At 43.0% G+C, this 17949-nt stretch overlaps 1 protein-coding gene across 1 annotated transcript in view; it reads right to left on the bottom strand.

The window, feature by feature from the left end:
- MAP4 (microtubule associated protein 4) overlaps positions 1 to 16692 on the bottom strand; it is a 71357-nt gene extending 54665 nt beyond the window's left edge. The window contains exons 1-7 of the mRNA XM_062603933.1: positions 16471 to 16692; positions 10845 to 10976; positions 5809 to 5916; positions 4559 to 4687; positions 3962 to 4036; positions 2292 to 2432; positions 58 to 714 (exon numbers count right to left, since the gene is read on the bottom strand). Coding sequence (XP_062459917.1) covers positions 58 to 714; positions 2292 to 2432; positions 3962 to 4036; positions 4559 to 4687; positions 5809 to 5916; positions 10845 to 10976; positions 16471 to 16510 — 1282 coding nt within the window. The 5' untranslated portion in view covers positions 16511 to 16692. The remainder of the gene's footprint in view (positions 1 to 57; positions 715 to 2291; positions 2433 to 3961; positions 4037 to 4558; positions 4688 to 5808; positions 5917 to 10844; positions 10977 to 16470) is intronic.
- Positions 16693 to 17949: the final 1257 nt, after the last annotated feature.

Raw genomic sequence — 17949 nt, 5'->3', positions numbered from 1 at the left:
GTTGCAGTGACCTCTCACACCACTTGCCATGCTACTTCAAGGCCAAATCAAACACACCTGCAGGAGGCTTGCAGAAGGGTGACTTGTCTTGCTCAAGAGGAGACTCAGAAGTCATCAGCTCTTCAGAAGTAGCAATCGTGGTGTCAGTTGCAGTGGTAGCCTTAGCTTCTGCAGAAGCAAACCCAGAATCCACGGCAGGAAGAGGCTTGGTGTCTGCTACAGGAGCAAACCCAGAATCCATATCATGATGTTGGTTGATTTCTGCCTCAGGGGCAAACTCTGCATGTGATCCTGGGGCAAATTCAGAATCCAAAGCATGATGAGATTTAGTATCTGCTGCTGGGGCAAATGCCAAATCCACAGCATGGTTAGATTCCACATCTGTTGCTGGGGCAAATGCCATACCCATAGCATGGTGAGATTCCACATCTGCTGCTGGGGCAAATGCCAAATCCATAGCATTGTGAGATTCCACATCTGCTGTTGGGGCAAACCCTGCATCTTCTGCTGGGGCAAACTCCAAATCCATAGTGTAATGGGACATAGCATCTGCTGGGGCAAAGCTGGTGTCTGCCACTAGAGCAGATGCATCAACAGCATAAGGAGGCTCGACTTCCGGTGCAGGAGCAAACCCAACATCCATAGCCTGAAAAGGATTGGCTTCAACTGTGGGTGCAAATCCAGCATCCAGAGCTTGAGGAGGCTTGGCGTCTCCTGTAACAACAGACCCAGCCTTTTCAGTGAAAACAAACATGACATCTGAGGGAGGAACACACCTGGCATCTGCTGCAGAAACGCAGATCAGAAATCAATGCAAAAGTACAGAATGTAAATACCTAACAGTGGGGGTTTATGACTAGAGAAGATGGGGATTTTGCTCCCTGTCTGTTGTCTTTCAGCATCACTTACTGCCCCCCCTTACATCAGTGCACTCAAGTTGTAGTGGCCTTTATGACACTCCTCAGTGCACCCAAGTGTTTTTCCTACTACAGCCTCACATGCTTTGTTTTGTATCCCTGACTACAGTGTTAGACATCCGTCTGCTCCTAACATATATCAACCAACAGAATCATTGTTTTAATTTAAAAACTACCTGGTGATATGTAGCTGCGAGAGACTGGCACTGCCAGATGCACTGGGAGCAGCATATTCCAACAGAATATGGCCTTGTTAACTTTTTAGATACTATCTACTGACCACTGAGCTATGAGTTTCAGAATAACATTTGTCAGTTCACAATGCAAGCCTCTGCACTGAAGTCAGCCTTTTCATAAAATCCCCTTAAAGGAATTTTTTCAGACTATTTTACTTGAACATTTTAGCTGTCTAGAGGCAAGTTTTCATAAATTACCAGAAGCATTAGATTTCTCTTCTGCATCTATTCATTTCAATAGCCCCAAGCTCAACCCATACTCTGTATAATGCAGCATGGTGACCTGAACAGCTCGGATATTATGCTGGGTAGATGTTTAAAAAAAAAAAAAAAACAAAAATCCCCCTTTAAATATTTCTACTAATTGATTCAGTCACATCTGAAAATATCCTCCCCAAACAATGGAGAAGATATTAAATCTTAAATTAGATACTTAAACTGAAAAAGGAAAGAAATAAGAAAAATGGGAAAAGTGCTTTTTAAAGTAGCACTTCAGGATCCATTTAGATAAAACCAGAAAGATCCATTATGCACTAGCCTTCATCTGGGTTTGTTTGATTGTTTGTTTTTCAAAGTGATATCATGATCCTTTCCAAAATAAACTTTAAAGATTGTCATTTTACAGAAGAAATAGATATTAAAAATAGTATGGATGTTCCCTGGTGAATCATGGGAAGGACTGGAATAAAGCATAAAGAAACTGGACAACGACTGATGAAAAATATACCACTAGTCTGATGCTGTACTTAAACAACTTAAAAACTGTCTGTTTTAAAGACTCTCCTTAAAACATTTTTTAAGGTATTTATATACAGCATCAGACTCATGGTATAACCACATTCTTGACACACTTTCACATTTCTCTGGAGCTGAAATTTTGAGAAAGAATCGCTAAAACAGTTACTGGTGCAGAAGACATCAGTTGAAAAGCTGAGTAGACTTGCTATTTCTCACCAACACACTTCAGGTATTATTGGTGATGAAGATTAAATATTCAGTCCCAACAGGATTTGTGAATACCTTGCTATGTTTCCTTCAGGTGGGGCAATCCCAATTGTGGTCAAAATGTCTTTGACCACTAAGCTTGCTCACAAAGGGCCTAAACCCAGCACCAATCTTTAGACTGGAGCAGCGTTACCTGATGCCGCAGCTTTTGGTCTATCAGTAGCTTTGGCCTCTCCTGGGGACGTTGTTACCGCAGTAGAAAGGAAACCAGGAGCCACTGCTGCAGGGCCTTCTGGCAAATTCTGGTTCATTGCTTCTGTCACAGTGGGGGGCACTGGGCATATAAAATGAAGTTTAATTAAGCACTTGGAAAGATCTTAGCAAGCAGCTTTCTCTTCTGGGGTTGCCAGGACATGAATCACCCTCTCAGGTTGCTGCCAGGTCTGTGCTGCCTGTAGCAGCAGCCTTAATGATAAAGTTCCCCCTCCTCAGCATCCCAGTTGGACTGGACAAAAACAGTATCAGTTTTTATTCTCAATTTTCAGATAATTAACTTGTGCAATACCTAGGAAAACACTTGTATCCTGAGAGAAGAAACTGCCATTACAAGGTTCAGGAACATTCAGTTGCAAAGCATCCCAGTTCTACCCTGAGCCCAAGGTAGGGCCACCAGTTCCAGAAACAATTTCCACCTAGAAGCAATGTCAAACTACTCTCTTCTTCACTTGTTCACCAAAATCAGCAATAAAGATCCCATTATGGATCAAATATCGTAATATATATGCAACTGCAGTGGAATTATGACACAGTGGAACTTCAAAGATTTAACTATAACCAGAAACATAGAATCATGGAACGGTTGGGATTGGAAGGGACCTTAAGGACCATTCAGTTCTAACCTCGCTCCCACAGGCAGGGACACCTTCCACTAGACCAGGTTGCTCCAAGCCCTGTCCAACCTGGCCTTGAACACTGCCAAGGATGGGGCAGCCACAGCTTCTCTGGGCAACCTGTGCCAGTGCCTCAGGTTATATTCACAGGGAATAACTTCTTCCTAGTAGCTCATCTAAATCTACCCTCAATATAATTGGACTTAAGACACAGGTTTTCAATTAGGATTTAGTTTAAAAGTCTGTTGATTATGCATTAGCCAAAATTGTGTTTGTTGGTGTCCTCAGCTGCACTGACCCTTGGAAGAAGTGAACACAAGTGCTCTGACTTATCACTCAGGTCAGCAGATTTGACTCTCAGTGCGTACAAAAATTAGAATCCTTGACAAAAGTGAAGTTCCATTTTAAAAGTTTCTTTTCAAGAGCAAATTTTATTCATCCTATTTATTATTTTATTGTCAAATAATGCTTGAACACCATCCCAACTGGAAATTAAAGTAATGGGAGACAGAGTCCGGAATCCACAGAGCTTTCTGCTGAATGTATTGCTTTTCACACTTCTACATCTGCTAACTTAATTCCCCAAAACCAATGAAAAGGGTAGGCTTTCAGCAGGTTAAAGCCCTGCTACACGATATGCCCTGCGAAAGGGCATGCCACTAGTGTCTACCCACAACTGGGCTTGCAACTGCATATATTAAATTTTTTATTCTAAATTAGAAGTAAACAACCTATAAAATGAAGAGTTCTGCTATCCCTCACAGCACTAAACCAGAAAATGTTTTTAAGTCACATCTCTCCAAAACATGCATTTCTATTCTATATTGATTTGAGATCCAGAAACAAGGTCCTGCTTCATTCCACTAGAACCTGGTGTTTCTTGAAAAGGCAGACAAGGAGAGAAGCTCTGCTTCTGCTGTTCAGAAACTCTCTATAGACAGTTCCTGCAGATCAAGTCATTTTTTATTCTTACCTGGTGGCTCAACAAAGAAAGAGGCATCTGGTCCCTCCATGTCACTCTGAACTCCCATCCAGTGTTCTTCAGGCACTGTGGAAAACACACATTTAGTCCTGCCACTGACACTGCTTAATTTTTTCAGTTGAAGGTACTGACTTCACTGTTTTGTGAGTTCATTCTCAGGTAACTTTCCAGCTCCCTTTAAGAATGGTAACAGAACATCATGTTCTTCTGTGACTATTGCTGGTGAAAGCTTGCATCAGAGAAGAGTCAGAACCACCACTGGCCCAGGACCCAACAGAGCAGGTTCCTTCCTCAGTTCTTCTGGACAACTGGTTCTAAGTGGCCCTGCCTGAGGTGAGGTCCAATAAGATGACCTTCAGACGTCTCATTTCAACCTCAACCAGTCTGTGATCTCTCAGCATTCCAGAACATTCTCAAACAACGAAGAACCGTCATTACCAACACGAGAGTGTCTAATCTTGGCTCATTTTATGTATCAACTCCCCCACCAAGAATTCTTTTGGACTAGTAAACCAAGATTTTCCAGCTGCATGCCCTTCAAACACAGCTAGCTAGACACACAGTAAGAGCAAAACATCTGTTTCTTACCTGCTTTGTCTTGCAGAAATTCTGCTGTTGAATCCAAGTCAATGAAGGCTGACTGGTCTAGAGCCTCTGCAGGCGAATACAGGGCCCCCAAGAAAGGTTGTTCAGGTACCATCATAGAATCATGTGGTGCTAATGAAATAAAAGGCCAGCTGTTAATCATCACACCAGCCCTAACGACTCCCCTGCAAAATTTGAAGTCTGTACAACACTTGGAAAATAAACTATTCTGCTCTGCTCACAAGCAGCTCAGATAAAGTTTGTAAACTCTCTCAGCTCACCTTTAGAAACGATGTTGTAAATTATGTCTCTATATATAACTTTGTAACAAGGCATAAGACAGTAAGCACAGGCAAATTACTGCACCTCTGCTTTTTGCTTCTGCTCCCATGAATTCTTGTTAATAACCACCTGAACCCCCATAGTCACAAAAATGAGGACCACTTAGTAGAAAAATATCCAGTGTATTTAATTTCTAGCCATGAAGACAAAAGGTACCAGTAAGCTCAACCTCAACAATGAAAATGCATCGAGCACTGTAACAGTTCTGCTATAGAGACAAGCTGAGAGAGCTGGGCTTGCTCAGCCTGGAGAAGAGAAGGCTCCAGGGATACCGTAGAGCAGCTTCCAGTGCCTAAAGGGGCCAACAACAAAGCTGGAGAGGGGCTTTTGACAAGGGCAGGTAGGGACAGGACAAGGGGGAATGGCTTTAAACTGACAGAGGGGAGATTGAGATGGGATCTGAGGAAGAAGTTCTTCCCTGTGAGGGTGGTGAGGCCCTGGCACAGGCTGCCCAGAGAAGCCCCATCCCTGTCAGTGTTCAAAGGCCAGGCTGGATGGGGCTTGGAGCAACCTGGCCTGGTGGAAGGTGTCCCTGCCCATGGCAGGGAGTTGGAACAGGATGAGCATTAAGATTCCTTTCAACCCAAACCATTCTGCGATTTTATGTTTCCAACTTGTCTAGTTGTCCTATTTCCTTCTGCCTAAATAAACTGAACCCTCCCACCCCCACAAAAAAAAAAACAACCAAAAAAAAAAAACAAACCCCAAAACCAAACCAAACCAAACCAAACCAAAATAAAACCCCAAAATAACCAGTTTCTGGAAGGAGCTATTGAATGACTTCAGGCACACGCAAAACCCTCATTATATGGTCTGTGAGCTTACCAGCTTATTAATTTTCATTACACAAAAATCAACAGAGAAAGCACCAAAAGCTATCTATCTGCGACAAAAGCAGAGGAGGAACTCACCACGGATGCCTCTGGAAGCGTCAACATGGTCAGTGAACAGCGGCACATTCTTCATGTCAGTAGGAAATAAGTCAGGCAGATTGTCCCCTCTGTGCATGCTGAAGGAATCTGGCAGGAGAGAAGTATGAGGCCAGGGTCACCGCACAGGGGGAAGACATGGTGCAGAGTAAGATTATTCAAGAAACAAGATGACGATGCATCTGACACCATCACTGAGCTTCCAAGGGAAAGCTGCTTTCAAGACTATTTGCCAGGGGCAACCACCTTCATAAGCAGAATTTCTGCCCAACAGTAAAACTTGGTTGCTCAGACTGCTCCAGAAAAACTGAACTCAAAGTTTAGATTACAACTGTTGCATGGAGAACATGTCTCCTCCCCTCAAGAAGGACACATCTGTTTCTGAACTGAGAGACACATACAGTTAACCTGAGTCAGGAAGAAGGGCTGAGCTCCTGATCAGGTAAGTCAGGAGCAGACTCAGGAAAACTTGTGTAAGCTCTCCAAGAACAGTACACCAGCATAAACTGACTGATGAGCCAGTATTTTAACCAAATTACAAGCCAGAGAGGAAAAAAACCCATTTCCCAGTGTCCCAGGCAGATGAACAGCTTTTGCCCTTAGTGCCAGACCAGACACACTGGTTGTCACAATCTTCAGTCTATGTTTGCAAGTCAGCTGGCGTCAACTTCGGTTAGTCTAATGTGTGTTAGCTTTGTTCTCCTCTTGGTCTGTGTTTTAAGTAGATACATCAATGTCCCCTGCAAAAGATGGTATTCCAGCAGCTGAGGATTCAGCAAGAGAAAATTCCTTCTCTGCAAGTTTTATTTTCTGTGTGCACACATCTCCTTTCCCCTCAAGCAATCAGCATGGGCATTCAAACCGGAACAACAGAGAGAATCACCATGGTGGGTTTTATGAGATGGAATACTAAACTGAAATGCCATGAGGCAGGGAGTAGACAGATGGCCTCACTGACAGAATAAAACAAAGAGGAGACACGACCCTTCCATGAGTTAGTCACCATACCATAATACAGTCAAGGGCAAGACACTGCAAGGGGAAAGAAACGTGGCATTCCTGTCCCAAAACAAATTATTCTGTAGTTGTAGCTTACAACCCCCTAGACGTGTTTTAGGATCACTGGTTCCTAACACATCTTGCTGACTTGTGCCAGATGTATACTGCACTTCAGACAGGCCCAGCCGAGCAATGAGAGGTTTCGACTCAAGTGGCCTCTTGCAGATGAGCAATGCTTCCCATGACTCCCTCACAGATTGAGTTACACAGGAGCTGAAGAACTCTCTGTTCCTGAAATGGCTGTTGCACAGCAGTTCTTAGGCACTGCACAGATTTCTTCCAGTTAAGCACAATTAAAAGGGATTCAGTTGAAGGCTGATTTTCATTTTTATGTCAGGCATGCTATCTGAGGGGTTAATAGCCAAACTTCAACTCTTCACATGGCCATGGTGCTCCAAGATGTCACTGTCAGGGGAGCTGCATGAATTCTTTTATAAATCTATCAGACTGTTTGAGATGCCAAGACTATGTCCTGCTTCAGAGTAAACTCCAGAAAATTTTCATTTCAAACTGTTGAAAACAGTACTACCAAGACTAAATAACTGCCTTTTTTTCCTACTGAAAACAAAACACCACAAAACCCTACACAAAAAACAACCAACAAAACCAAAACAAAAACAAAAAAACAACCAACCAAACCCCCCCATCCCCCCACCCCAAACCCACAAAAAGCATCACAACTGAAATCAATTTAAGAAACAAAAGAGATGCTGATGATCTCTTTGTCCAGGAGTTAGATGATGTGGGAAAAACGGCCAACCCAGTTTAAACCCTGTCTCTGCTCCAGAGGGAGGAGTTATGGCCAAACTTCTGTTTTCAATCTCCAAAGATCCTCCACAGATTCAAGTGGGCTGATGCTCTATTCAAGTTTTAGCATTTTTGTGACTTATTGATACTGCTCTGCTGATTACAGAATCCTAGAATCCCAGGTTGGGAAGGAGATCAAGGATCACCTGGCCCAACTCTTCTAGATAAAGCATGACCTAAACTAGATGGCCCAGCACCGTGTCCAGCTGAATCTTAGCACTGTCCAACGCTGGGGAGTCCACCACTTCCATGGGGAGATTATTCCAGTGGCCGTTTCTTCTCACTGTGAAACATTTGCCTCTTGGGTCCAACCAGAATCTCCCTGGGAGTAACTTATACCCATCACCCTTCATCTTTTCCATGGGACTCCTTGAAAATAGGGAGTCTCTGTCTTCTTTGTAGCCATACTTTAAATATTGATGACAAGGTAATGGTCCCAGAAAGCACATTGCAGATGAAAGTTGAAAGGTGGGTGGGTAAGAATGAACTGCCTGGATGGGCTATGGCAAGCTCAGGCAATTCTCTGCACTTCCATTAAACAAGCCCTGAAAATAATGCTCTACTTGCCCAAAATTTGCAGCTTGTTTAGAATATTACGAAGCCAAACAAATGTGAAGAATCTGACAATATTGTTTCTAGACAGCTGGAGGTAAGATCAACACAACATTTATGAAACTTTCTTTTCAGCTCACCTCCACAGACACTCATGTCCTTCCCTGTCAGAAACACAGCTCCTATTGGCCAATGACTATGGACTAACAAACGTGTTATTGTAGCTCATTCAAATAGGAACTCTTCCTGTTTAGATATTTAGGTGTAGTTACAGTAATAAGTCATGATCCACTTGTGATTAAGGGTCTTGCAGCACTTCCAAAGCTTGCAAGTAATTAGATAATGTCAGTTTTATTAATTGTAATTACATAACACCTTTAAAACAAGATTTACTATAGGTAGTATGTAAAATACATACGTACAGTTTTGCTCATAGCTGTTACTTCATAGCGTTAAGCCTCACTGCCAGATCCCAACACAGCATTTGCAATATAGAAGAACAAAGTTGACAGCAGACTCAAATGCACCTGCAGATCACAGTATGCTAGAGATTGGAAGGGACCTCGAAAGATCATCTAGTCCAATCCCCCTGCCGAAGCAGGAACACCTAGATAATGTTACACAGGAATGTGTCCAGGCAGGTTTTGAATGTCTCCAGGGAAGGAGACTCCACAACCTCCCTGGGCAGCCTGTTCCAGTGTTCTGTCACCCTCACTGAGAAGAAGTTTCTTCTCAAGTTTAAGTGGAACCTCTTGTGTTCCAGTTTGTACCCATTACCCCTTGTCCTATCATTGTTTGCCACTGAGTAGAGCCTGGCTCCATCCTCGTGACACTCCCCCTTTATATATTTATAGACACTAATAAGGTCACCCCTCAGTCTCCTCCAAACTATAGAGACCCAGCTCCCTCAGTCTTTCCTCATAAGGGAGATGCTCCACTCCCTTAATCATCTTTGTTGCCCTGCGCTGGACTCTCTCCAGCAGCTCCCTGTCCTTCTTGAACTGAGGGACCCAGAACTGGACACAATATTCCAGATGGGGTCTCACCAGGGCAGAGTAGAGGGGAAGGAGGACCTCTCTCAACCTACTAACCAGATGCTCACAGAAGCGACACTGCTGGCATTTCCCAGGTTTCTCACCAAGGAATGAGAAATTACAGCAATGCTGGTCAGGAGACCAGTTAAACCATTGACCAAAGAATTCTCTCCTTGGGAATCACAGAATCATAGAATGTTTTGGGTTGGAAAGGACCTTAAGATCATCCAGTTCCAACCCCCTTGCCATGGGCAGGGACACCTTCCACTAGACCAGGTTGCTCCAAGCCCCGTCCAACGTGGCGTTGAACTTTGCCAGGGATTGGGCAGCCACAGCTTCTCTGGGCAACCTGTGCCAGGGCCTCACCACCCTCACAGGGAAGAACTTCTTGGTATTTCATCAAACATCCTTTAAGTAGAATCGCTTGCTCATACAGCATCAGGAAGAGCAGAATGGAGGAATCCTTTTACACTGAAGTATACCTGGTATACTTCTTGGTGCGCAAAATACTTCAAAGCCATGAAAACTAAGGAAATGTGGTTTCATGCAACAGATAACCCAGAGATTCACATTATTCAGGCCAAAAGAATATTGGGTGATGGGCTAGGTATATAAATTGCTCCTAATCAACAACTTTGTCATCTGGCTACTGAGCCATCAAATTCTCATTCTTCCATCTAATACAGCAACGGGAAGGAAAAGCCCAGTAACTGTTTTAGAAACTAGTGGCTCTTTTGTTCCAGTTGTTCCATGAATCATTTCTTACCCTTGTAACAGTATATAATTTCCCCACTGAATCTTTTAGTAAATATGAGATTCAGATAGCAAGAAAATAATTTAGTAAGCAGTTTTACATTACTCAAAAATATGTACTGAGAAAGTTTCAGCCAGTAGCTTTCCCAGGATTGTTGCCTGTTAGTACATGCTTTTCTCGTACCCTCCAAGAGCTAGCAAGGAATTTTCCATAATCTTGTTCAAAATTGAGGGAAGACTGTGTGAAAGTTGTTGGGTGAAAGGGTATCTTTTTGCAGGGGCAAGTTACACAAGGTTCATTTAATTTTCAAGAGAGTCAGCAGCTACATGGGCTGCCTCTGGAACAGACCGACCTGCATTGCAGGCACTGGTACGTGACAACTGCAACCAGCATTGCTGAGAGCCAGGGAAGACTGGCTTTTGGCTGTCAACAATTCCGGTGAGGTTTGCACTGAAAGCCACAGTACTCCAGAGTGGTTGAACTGTGGGAGTCAACCAAAACCAGCTATTTCTGTGTGAACCAAGACAGGGGAAACCTGCTCACCCACACTATGTGCTCCAAAATGCTGGACTAGCAACTCCATTTTTAACCAGCTAGACTACACTCAAAGGCAAGTTAGGGGATTGATGTGCGAAGTTCACCCTGGTGTTAAGACGTTAAGCATGTTAGGAAAACTGAGCAACGCATCTTAAAGAACACAGGCATTAGTAGAAGGCAAGAACAAAACCACCCTTAGGGATGGAGACTAGGACTCTATCATGTCGCACAACTCAAAGTAACTGATGCTACAGAGTTAACACTAAAAGTCATACCAGCCATCTCCGTGGGTTTGAATACTGGCTGTGATTCAAAGCACAGGTCTCTGTCATCCATTGTCCAGGACTCATTGCGATCAAGAAATTCTTTGTAAGACAGCTTTTCATCCATGTTCTCTCCTGGGAATACTGAAATCAGAGAAAATGACACAGTGAAAAATTAAACTAAAACATTTAAAATGGGTTACTGCATGATATGACATTCAGAGGCCAAAAGACAACATGAACACGTTAACCAAACTGGAGACCATGAATATTCATTTTTTACTGCTTTGATCCAACTCTTCAAATATAAGAAAGAAAATGGGAATTTCTGCATCTTGATACACACATAAGTTCAAGAATGGACTTGCATGTCAGAGTGCTGGCCTGTCTTCAGATGTTGGACTATTCATCCTAGGTTCCTCACATTCATCTTTAGGGAGATTTTTAATTAATGAAAGCACGAGAACACCACCGAGTGACTGAACTTGCGAGGCTGAGCAAAGCTTTCAGGTCTGTCAGTACAAAAACACTGATGGCAACTTGCTCATCGGGTCACAGTGTGAAGGAGGAAATCTAAAGCCCCTCCTCTCCTCCCCACACATTAACTCATCCCTACCAAATCTGACCATAGTTACAAAAGTATTAGTACCACCACACAGACACACAGTACATACAGGATGGTGTCCTCTCTATTTTACTAGGAAGACAAATCATTTAAGTGAGTCATTTTTCTCTAAATACCTCAGAGACCTTTATTTTTATATCTTCGTATTTCACACTTGAGCCTTATCTTCCCCTAGTTTACACTAAAGACAGTTCTCTAAACACACCAAAACATCAAAGCCTGATGGTTTATATCTGACTTTATATCCGAAAACTTCCATCTTTTTTCTGCTCTCCCCATTTTAAAAACAGCTGCACTGAGAATAACAGCCTTCAGCAATTTGAGATGCTGATGATTTGAGTCAAGAATTTTATTACCGCAGTCTTGGTAGGCACCATGCACAGCTTACAAATGTCCCACAGAAAAATGCATGGAAATAAAGAAGAAATTAGTCTACCTAAAAGTATTTAAATAAGGTTTGTCACAAAAAACATCCAAAATATGCAGATCACGCACATTTTCCATTTCCCGAAGTCCTTACAAGCAGTTTGAAGATGTTTTCAAAATCAAAGCAAAGAAAGCTCAGTTGTGAGCAGAGACACTCTCCAGGAGCAACACTAAGACACACCATGGGGTCTCCTCTTCCTCAGCTTCTGTGGCTGGTTTTGATTTTTTTTTTTTTTTAGTTGAAACTTGATGGGCTTTAAGGCTCCTTCCAATACAAACCAGTCTACAATTCTATTTTAAAGACTTCAGCTTTTTTTTTTTTCTCTTGTTGAAACAACCACTTGTTGAAACAAAAGTAGCAGCTAATGATAATGGCCAGGACAGGAAAAAACACTAAGGAATAAATCCAGTTCTTGTAAATAAGAGCTGTATCAGTACCTACAGCATATGAAAGCTAAGCTACAACTGAGCTAGGGCTTGTGATTTACACCTCAAATTAACACTCAAGAAATTCCTGAACTCCAGCTGGGTCGATAGTGTTCACCCTATTGTAGTTCTCTCATAGTCTCAGCTGTTATCGTAAAAAGCCTGGTCCTTTCAGCTTTCAAAGACATTTCCAGACCCTGCAGTTGTACAAAAGAAACAAAAACATAGAAAAAGAGTCATGGAATGGTTTGGGTCAGAAGGGACCTTAAGGACCATCCTGTTTCAAAACCCTGCCATGGGCAGGGATGCCTTCCAGTAGACGAGGTTGCTGAAAGCCACATCAGCCTGGCCTTGAACACTGCCAGGGATGGGGCAACCACAGGTTCTTGGGGCAACCACAGGTTCTTAGGGCAACCTAAGTCCTAAAGTTTTTAAATACGACAAACACAGTGGAAAGGCTCAAAACAAACACCCGGACTAATGACTTTTCACATTAATTTTCATTTTAAGGAGACAGAAGAGTTGACAAATTCAGGTCTCCAATTGACAACACTGTACTTTCAAACTGATTTCCAGTTCCTTCTGGAAAGAAACACAGAAAAAAATAAAAATAAAAAAATATTACATTATCTCCTTCTCTCATCCCCTAACACAATATGCTACACTCTCTTGCCAATACATCTCTATGTTTTCAATACTTCTGCCTTTGCTCAGGCTAACAATACTACTCACAAGACTGGAGCTCAGAAAAGGAAACTGATGGTATGCCTCAGAAGATATCCCTGAAGAAGACCCTTAATTCAGTGCAATACTGCAGTTAATAAATGCAAAATCAGCGCTAATGCACAGAAGGAACAGAATGCTGGTATTTAAAGGGAACAATCACTGCCTCTTCCAGGAGGCTGATGTACCAGCTAGTTGCAAACAGAGAATTCACAGCAAGGCAGAACAAAGATTCAGAGAGACTGTAAGAATTCTAATAATAAAGTGATTGAGAAAGAAGAGAGATGGGTTTTCTGGGGCAGTGGCTTTTTTGCTTGTTTCACATCAGAAAATAATGAAACAATACTAGAACAAATTAATTGGTGATTAGAGCAACCTGATCAGAGATTTTGTTCTTAGAAGAACAGAAAGGGATTCGATGAAGTCAGAAACACATGAAAATCTTCAATTATTACTTAAATACTATTTGTCATAATTAATGCCTGGAGCTCAATGCCGTACAGTGTCCCTGGGGTCTAAAACTTGACAAAGTCAGGGGCATGTGACAGTCTGAATACTCCTATTTTGAGTCATCACCAGCAGTACACTAGCAGGGACTTCACAGATAATCCCCAGGAAAGGTAGAAGAATTAATGAGCTTTAACTCCTGTGGAGGCATTACATGAACTGCAGCATAGCAGGAGGGACAGGGGACACCCTTTAAATACTGACCCAGTATTTAAAGGGTGGCTACAAAGATGACAGAGACTCCCTTTTTACAAAGAGTGCCATGAAAAAGATGTGGGGTGATGGGCACAAGTTACTTCCAGGGAGATTCTGGTTGGACCCAAGAGGAAAAGTTTTCACAATAAGAACAACCAGCCACTGGCATAATCTCCCCCTGAAACTGGTAGACTTCCCAATGTTGGACAATGCTAGATTCGGCTGGATACAGTGCTGAGCCATTTAGTGTAGGTCATGCTTTATTTAGAAAGGTTGGACCAGATGACCCTTGAGGTCTCTTCCAACCTGGGATTCTAGGGTTCTATAAAGGAACTACGTCAGTGTTTCTCTACCTAAATTCAGAGGCAGAGATGGTGTCAGCAGTTTTCAGTTAACATCAGCTTAGCTCCTTTGGCAGGTGGCAGGACACAGGCTCTCCTTGCCCACACTGGCCTCCCAACTAGGCATGGAACCACTATCTTCCCCGAGCTGACAACAGGCAGCCAATAGCCAACAGCTCATCCTCCTGCTCCATCCCAAGCCCCATGCAAGTGGAGGTGTTTCCAGCTCCTAATCTGAGCCAAACAGGGATGTCCCAGGTTTGCCCCACTTCCGAAAGGGCTGAGAAATGTTGTAGGAGACGTACCATGCTTTGGCTGCAGTGAGCAAAGAGGAACTGAATCTTCAAAGGGAAACAAGATGGACTAGTCACAACACTGCTCGTGGCACCAGCATTTGAGCTTGGGTGCCCCACAAGGAACACACTGGAAAGAATGAGTAACACTGGAAACACGTTTTTTTTCTACTGAAATTCAAAATACAGTAACACTGCCTACCAGATGCAGCTTGAGTGCTGACACACCATGCCAAGACGGGCACTACAGGAAGTGATGCTATGGTCCATGAGTTTGTATCCAGATTCTGATCCAACCAAACAGAAATAAATGCATTTATTTTCTACCCTTATATGCAATCTGATTTCCAATTCTCTCACCCTCAAGAGTATTATTCTAGTGAAATAATATCTTCTACTACTTTGTTTCTGTGTAAACACCACAGAGAAACCATTGAAGAACTGCTCCTGAACAAATCCCATTTTTGACCATCAGAGGAGTTATTCCTACCTCTCGTGCTACAGTCCTGCAGATGCTACAAGTATCCTAAAGCAGTTATGATTTGGCAAGCAGATGCTGCTTTTCTGCCAGTGGCTTTTACCCATTAATCCGCTAAATGCCTACATTTGATATGGTTGACCTCAGCAGAGAGGATACAGAAGCTTCCCAGGCCAAGCTTTACAACAGCCCTGCTATCTTTTCAAAGGAGGAGGTACAAGGGTGTGCAGGAAGCAAGCAGGAAAAGTGAGGTGTGAAGGCAATAACTCCCTTGCATTCAGAAGAACAACCAACCTAGGCAATGCTGTCTGATCCTGGATTCCCAGGGTAGCTTAAAGGCTGATGAGTTAAGCAGGAAATACTTTGATAAGACAGAGAATGATCGTTTAGATTTGCAAAGTACTTTAAAGACAAAGTGTCACTACATGTGTCAAGAGACATTATTATTTAGGTAATAATAAATATTGTTCAGCCTGGAGAAGAGAAGGCTCTGAGGAGACCTTAGAGCAGCTTCCAGTGCCTAAAGGGGCCCACAGGAAATCTGGAGAGGGGCTTTTGACAAAGGCAGGTAGGGGTAGGACAAGGGGGAATGGCTTTAAACTGACAGAGGGGAGATTTAGATGAGATCTGAGGAACAAGTTCTTCCCTGTGAAGGTCGTGAGGCTCTGGCACAGGTTGACCAGACAAGCTGTTTGATGAAATCAAACTCCTGATTGGTTTTGGTATTTGCAAACCCTTAGTTCTAGCAAAAGCCCCCAAAGCCAGATGAAAGACTATTCAAAAGCGGTTGCGAATTGCCTCTGTCAAATCATTAGAAATAGAAACTAAAGACCTGCATGTTTTTCATAATATTTTCATAACAGATGCTAATTAAAAAAACAAGCCCAAACCACCATTGCTTTCCCGCAGATAAAGGGATGTCAGGAGGACTCCAGTTGGGTGCTGGAGGCAGCCAAGAGCCCAGCAGCCAGGTCAGGAGCAGGCACAAGGCTTCTGAGCCCAGGGCAGCCTGTGACATGCTGAGGCTGAGCTTCACTATCCAAGTGCCAGTGACAATGCAAGCGGAGAACAAAGCCTGCTGTATCAACAAACATGTTAGCACTATTTCTGGTCAAAGGGTTTTTCAACATGACTTGCCATACAGCTATAAGGTGGATGCTTCCAGCTTATTTGTTGTCCCCACCCCATCCCAATATTCAGGTCCTCCTCATCCAAGCAAGCCTGGTGGAACACAAGAAACAATCTCAGACCCAGGGTCCCAAGGAGTGCAGAAAAAATGTTTTTTCTGTTCCAAACCCAGTTCTGCAGACTCCTAAATATACTGTCTGCATGTGATCTACAAATAAAAGACATAAACAAAAATGAGCACCCAAACTCTTAGGATGATCAGTCTGGAAAGTGCCTATTAACATATACGCACCAGATTATGCACTCAACACAAAATGTAAATCTGACAGATCCCACAAACCTGTAAAGTAATTTTAGCAGATACTAAAACCTGATGATAATTTAAAGTCCATTTATGACTTGATAATAACTAATAAATTTGATTATAGCTATATAAGGACTATAGCTTCCAAAACCTTGCTTAAAGCAAAAAAAATACAGTTAACAACATACTTACACAGCAAACTTGCTTCTGAAAGTAAAAATACGGATCCCATGCAAGTAGCACCTTCTCTGAACTGATCCCACAGAAAGTTCCAGAGAAAGAGTGCAAAACATTTAGTAGGGCTGCTGACAGCGTTGATTTGTTTGGTTTATCATCAGCTCTGCAAAGATCAGCACAGTCACATAAGCTAATCCATCCGAACTAGCACTTCTTGCCACCTTCAACACAGACACTCCCCACATGGGCTGCCTACTGTGCTCAGTCCTCCAGAAGAAATCTGGACCCACTAACATGCAGGACATCATACAGTGAATGTCCAGCCAGGAGGACTCTTAGCAGAGGATTACTACGATAAAGCTTTTCACTGCAGGCAATGCTAATCTTGATAGGTCACCGACCAGATCTCTAGCTAGAGGTTAAGTATCTTCAAAACTAATGAGTCTGCAGCCATGAGATGTCCCTGCCAGCACCAAGCCAAGCAAACAGAAAAAGAGAAGCTTAAGAGCTTCATTCCTGAGGCTGATCTTAAAGCTAATTTGCCCAGATTGCTGCACTGGTTCAGTATCTGAAGTGGCTGCCAAGTTTCTCTTGCTGAAATCACCACCTCGGACTGACGGTGTTACTAGCCATGACCTACATTAATTCTCTGCAGTCTCAAAGGAGACACCACCTCTGCAAGGTATGGTCCAGTACTGCCTTTAAAGAGAATGTTAAGAAAACTGTTAGCAGGCTGGGGTCAGTAACATGCTATGTTTTACATTCTGTGTGAGATTTTGAGCTGCTCTGGTACCACCTGGTGCTTGTGTGAGGCTCTGCTCTGCACAGCTGCACTCAGCAGGCAGTTTCTAACAAGAGCAACCTCCAATTCCCACTGTAGAGGTTCATAAGGTATTTCCCTGCACGTCCTCTCTGACAGATGTTAGGAAGAAGTTCTTCCCTGTGAGGGAGTGAGGCCCTAGCACAGGCTGCCCAAAGAAGCTCAATGGGCAGGCTGGATGGGGCTTGGAGCAACCTGGTCTAGTGGAAGGTGTCCCTGCCCATGGCTGGGGGTTGGAACTGGATGGGCTTTAAGGTCCCTTCCAATCCAAACCATTCTGTGACTCTACAATCTTTTAATCTGCACACCCAGAGAGGTACTATCTTCAATATGCTAACACAGCAGTGTTAGGATGGGATGATGTGTGCAGTATCAGGTGAAAAACCCAACCAGCAGCCAAACCATTCTGGGTTCTTATCTTTTCCTGGCTTAGGACTTTGATGCACTACTTGGGAAAGGGATAAAAAAAACTTACCTTTAATATTACACAGAACCTCTCCAAAGATGCTCAGCACTCACTGCATGCATGCTGATCAGTGTCAACTAAAAGTACCTCGCAGGACTATCTCCTTAATATTTTACTACCAACTTCATTATTTCCTAGAACATTGTCTAGTTCAGTTCAGAGTGAAAGGTCTTAAAATCACTGTAAATAAGCTCTTCAGACACACTCC

Source organism: Pezoporus occidentalis, unplaced genomic scaffold (genome assembly GCF_034315485.1).
Source record: "Pezoporus occidentalis ecotype Australia unplaced genomic scaffold, CSIRO_AGI_Poc_V1 ctg82, whole genome shotgun sequence".
Lineage (NCBI taxonomy): Eukaryota > Metazoa > Chordata > Aves > Psittaciformes > Psittacidae > Pezoporus > Pezoporus occidentalis.
The sequence above is the reverse complement of the archived record's forward strand: the minus strand, read 5'-3'. Positions and strand labels throughout refer to the sequence as shown.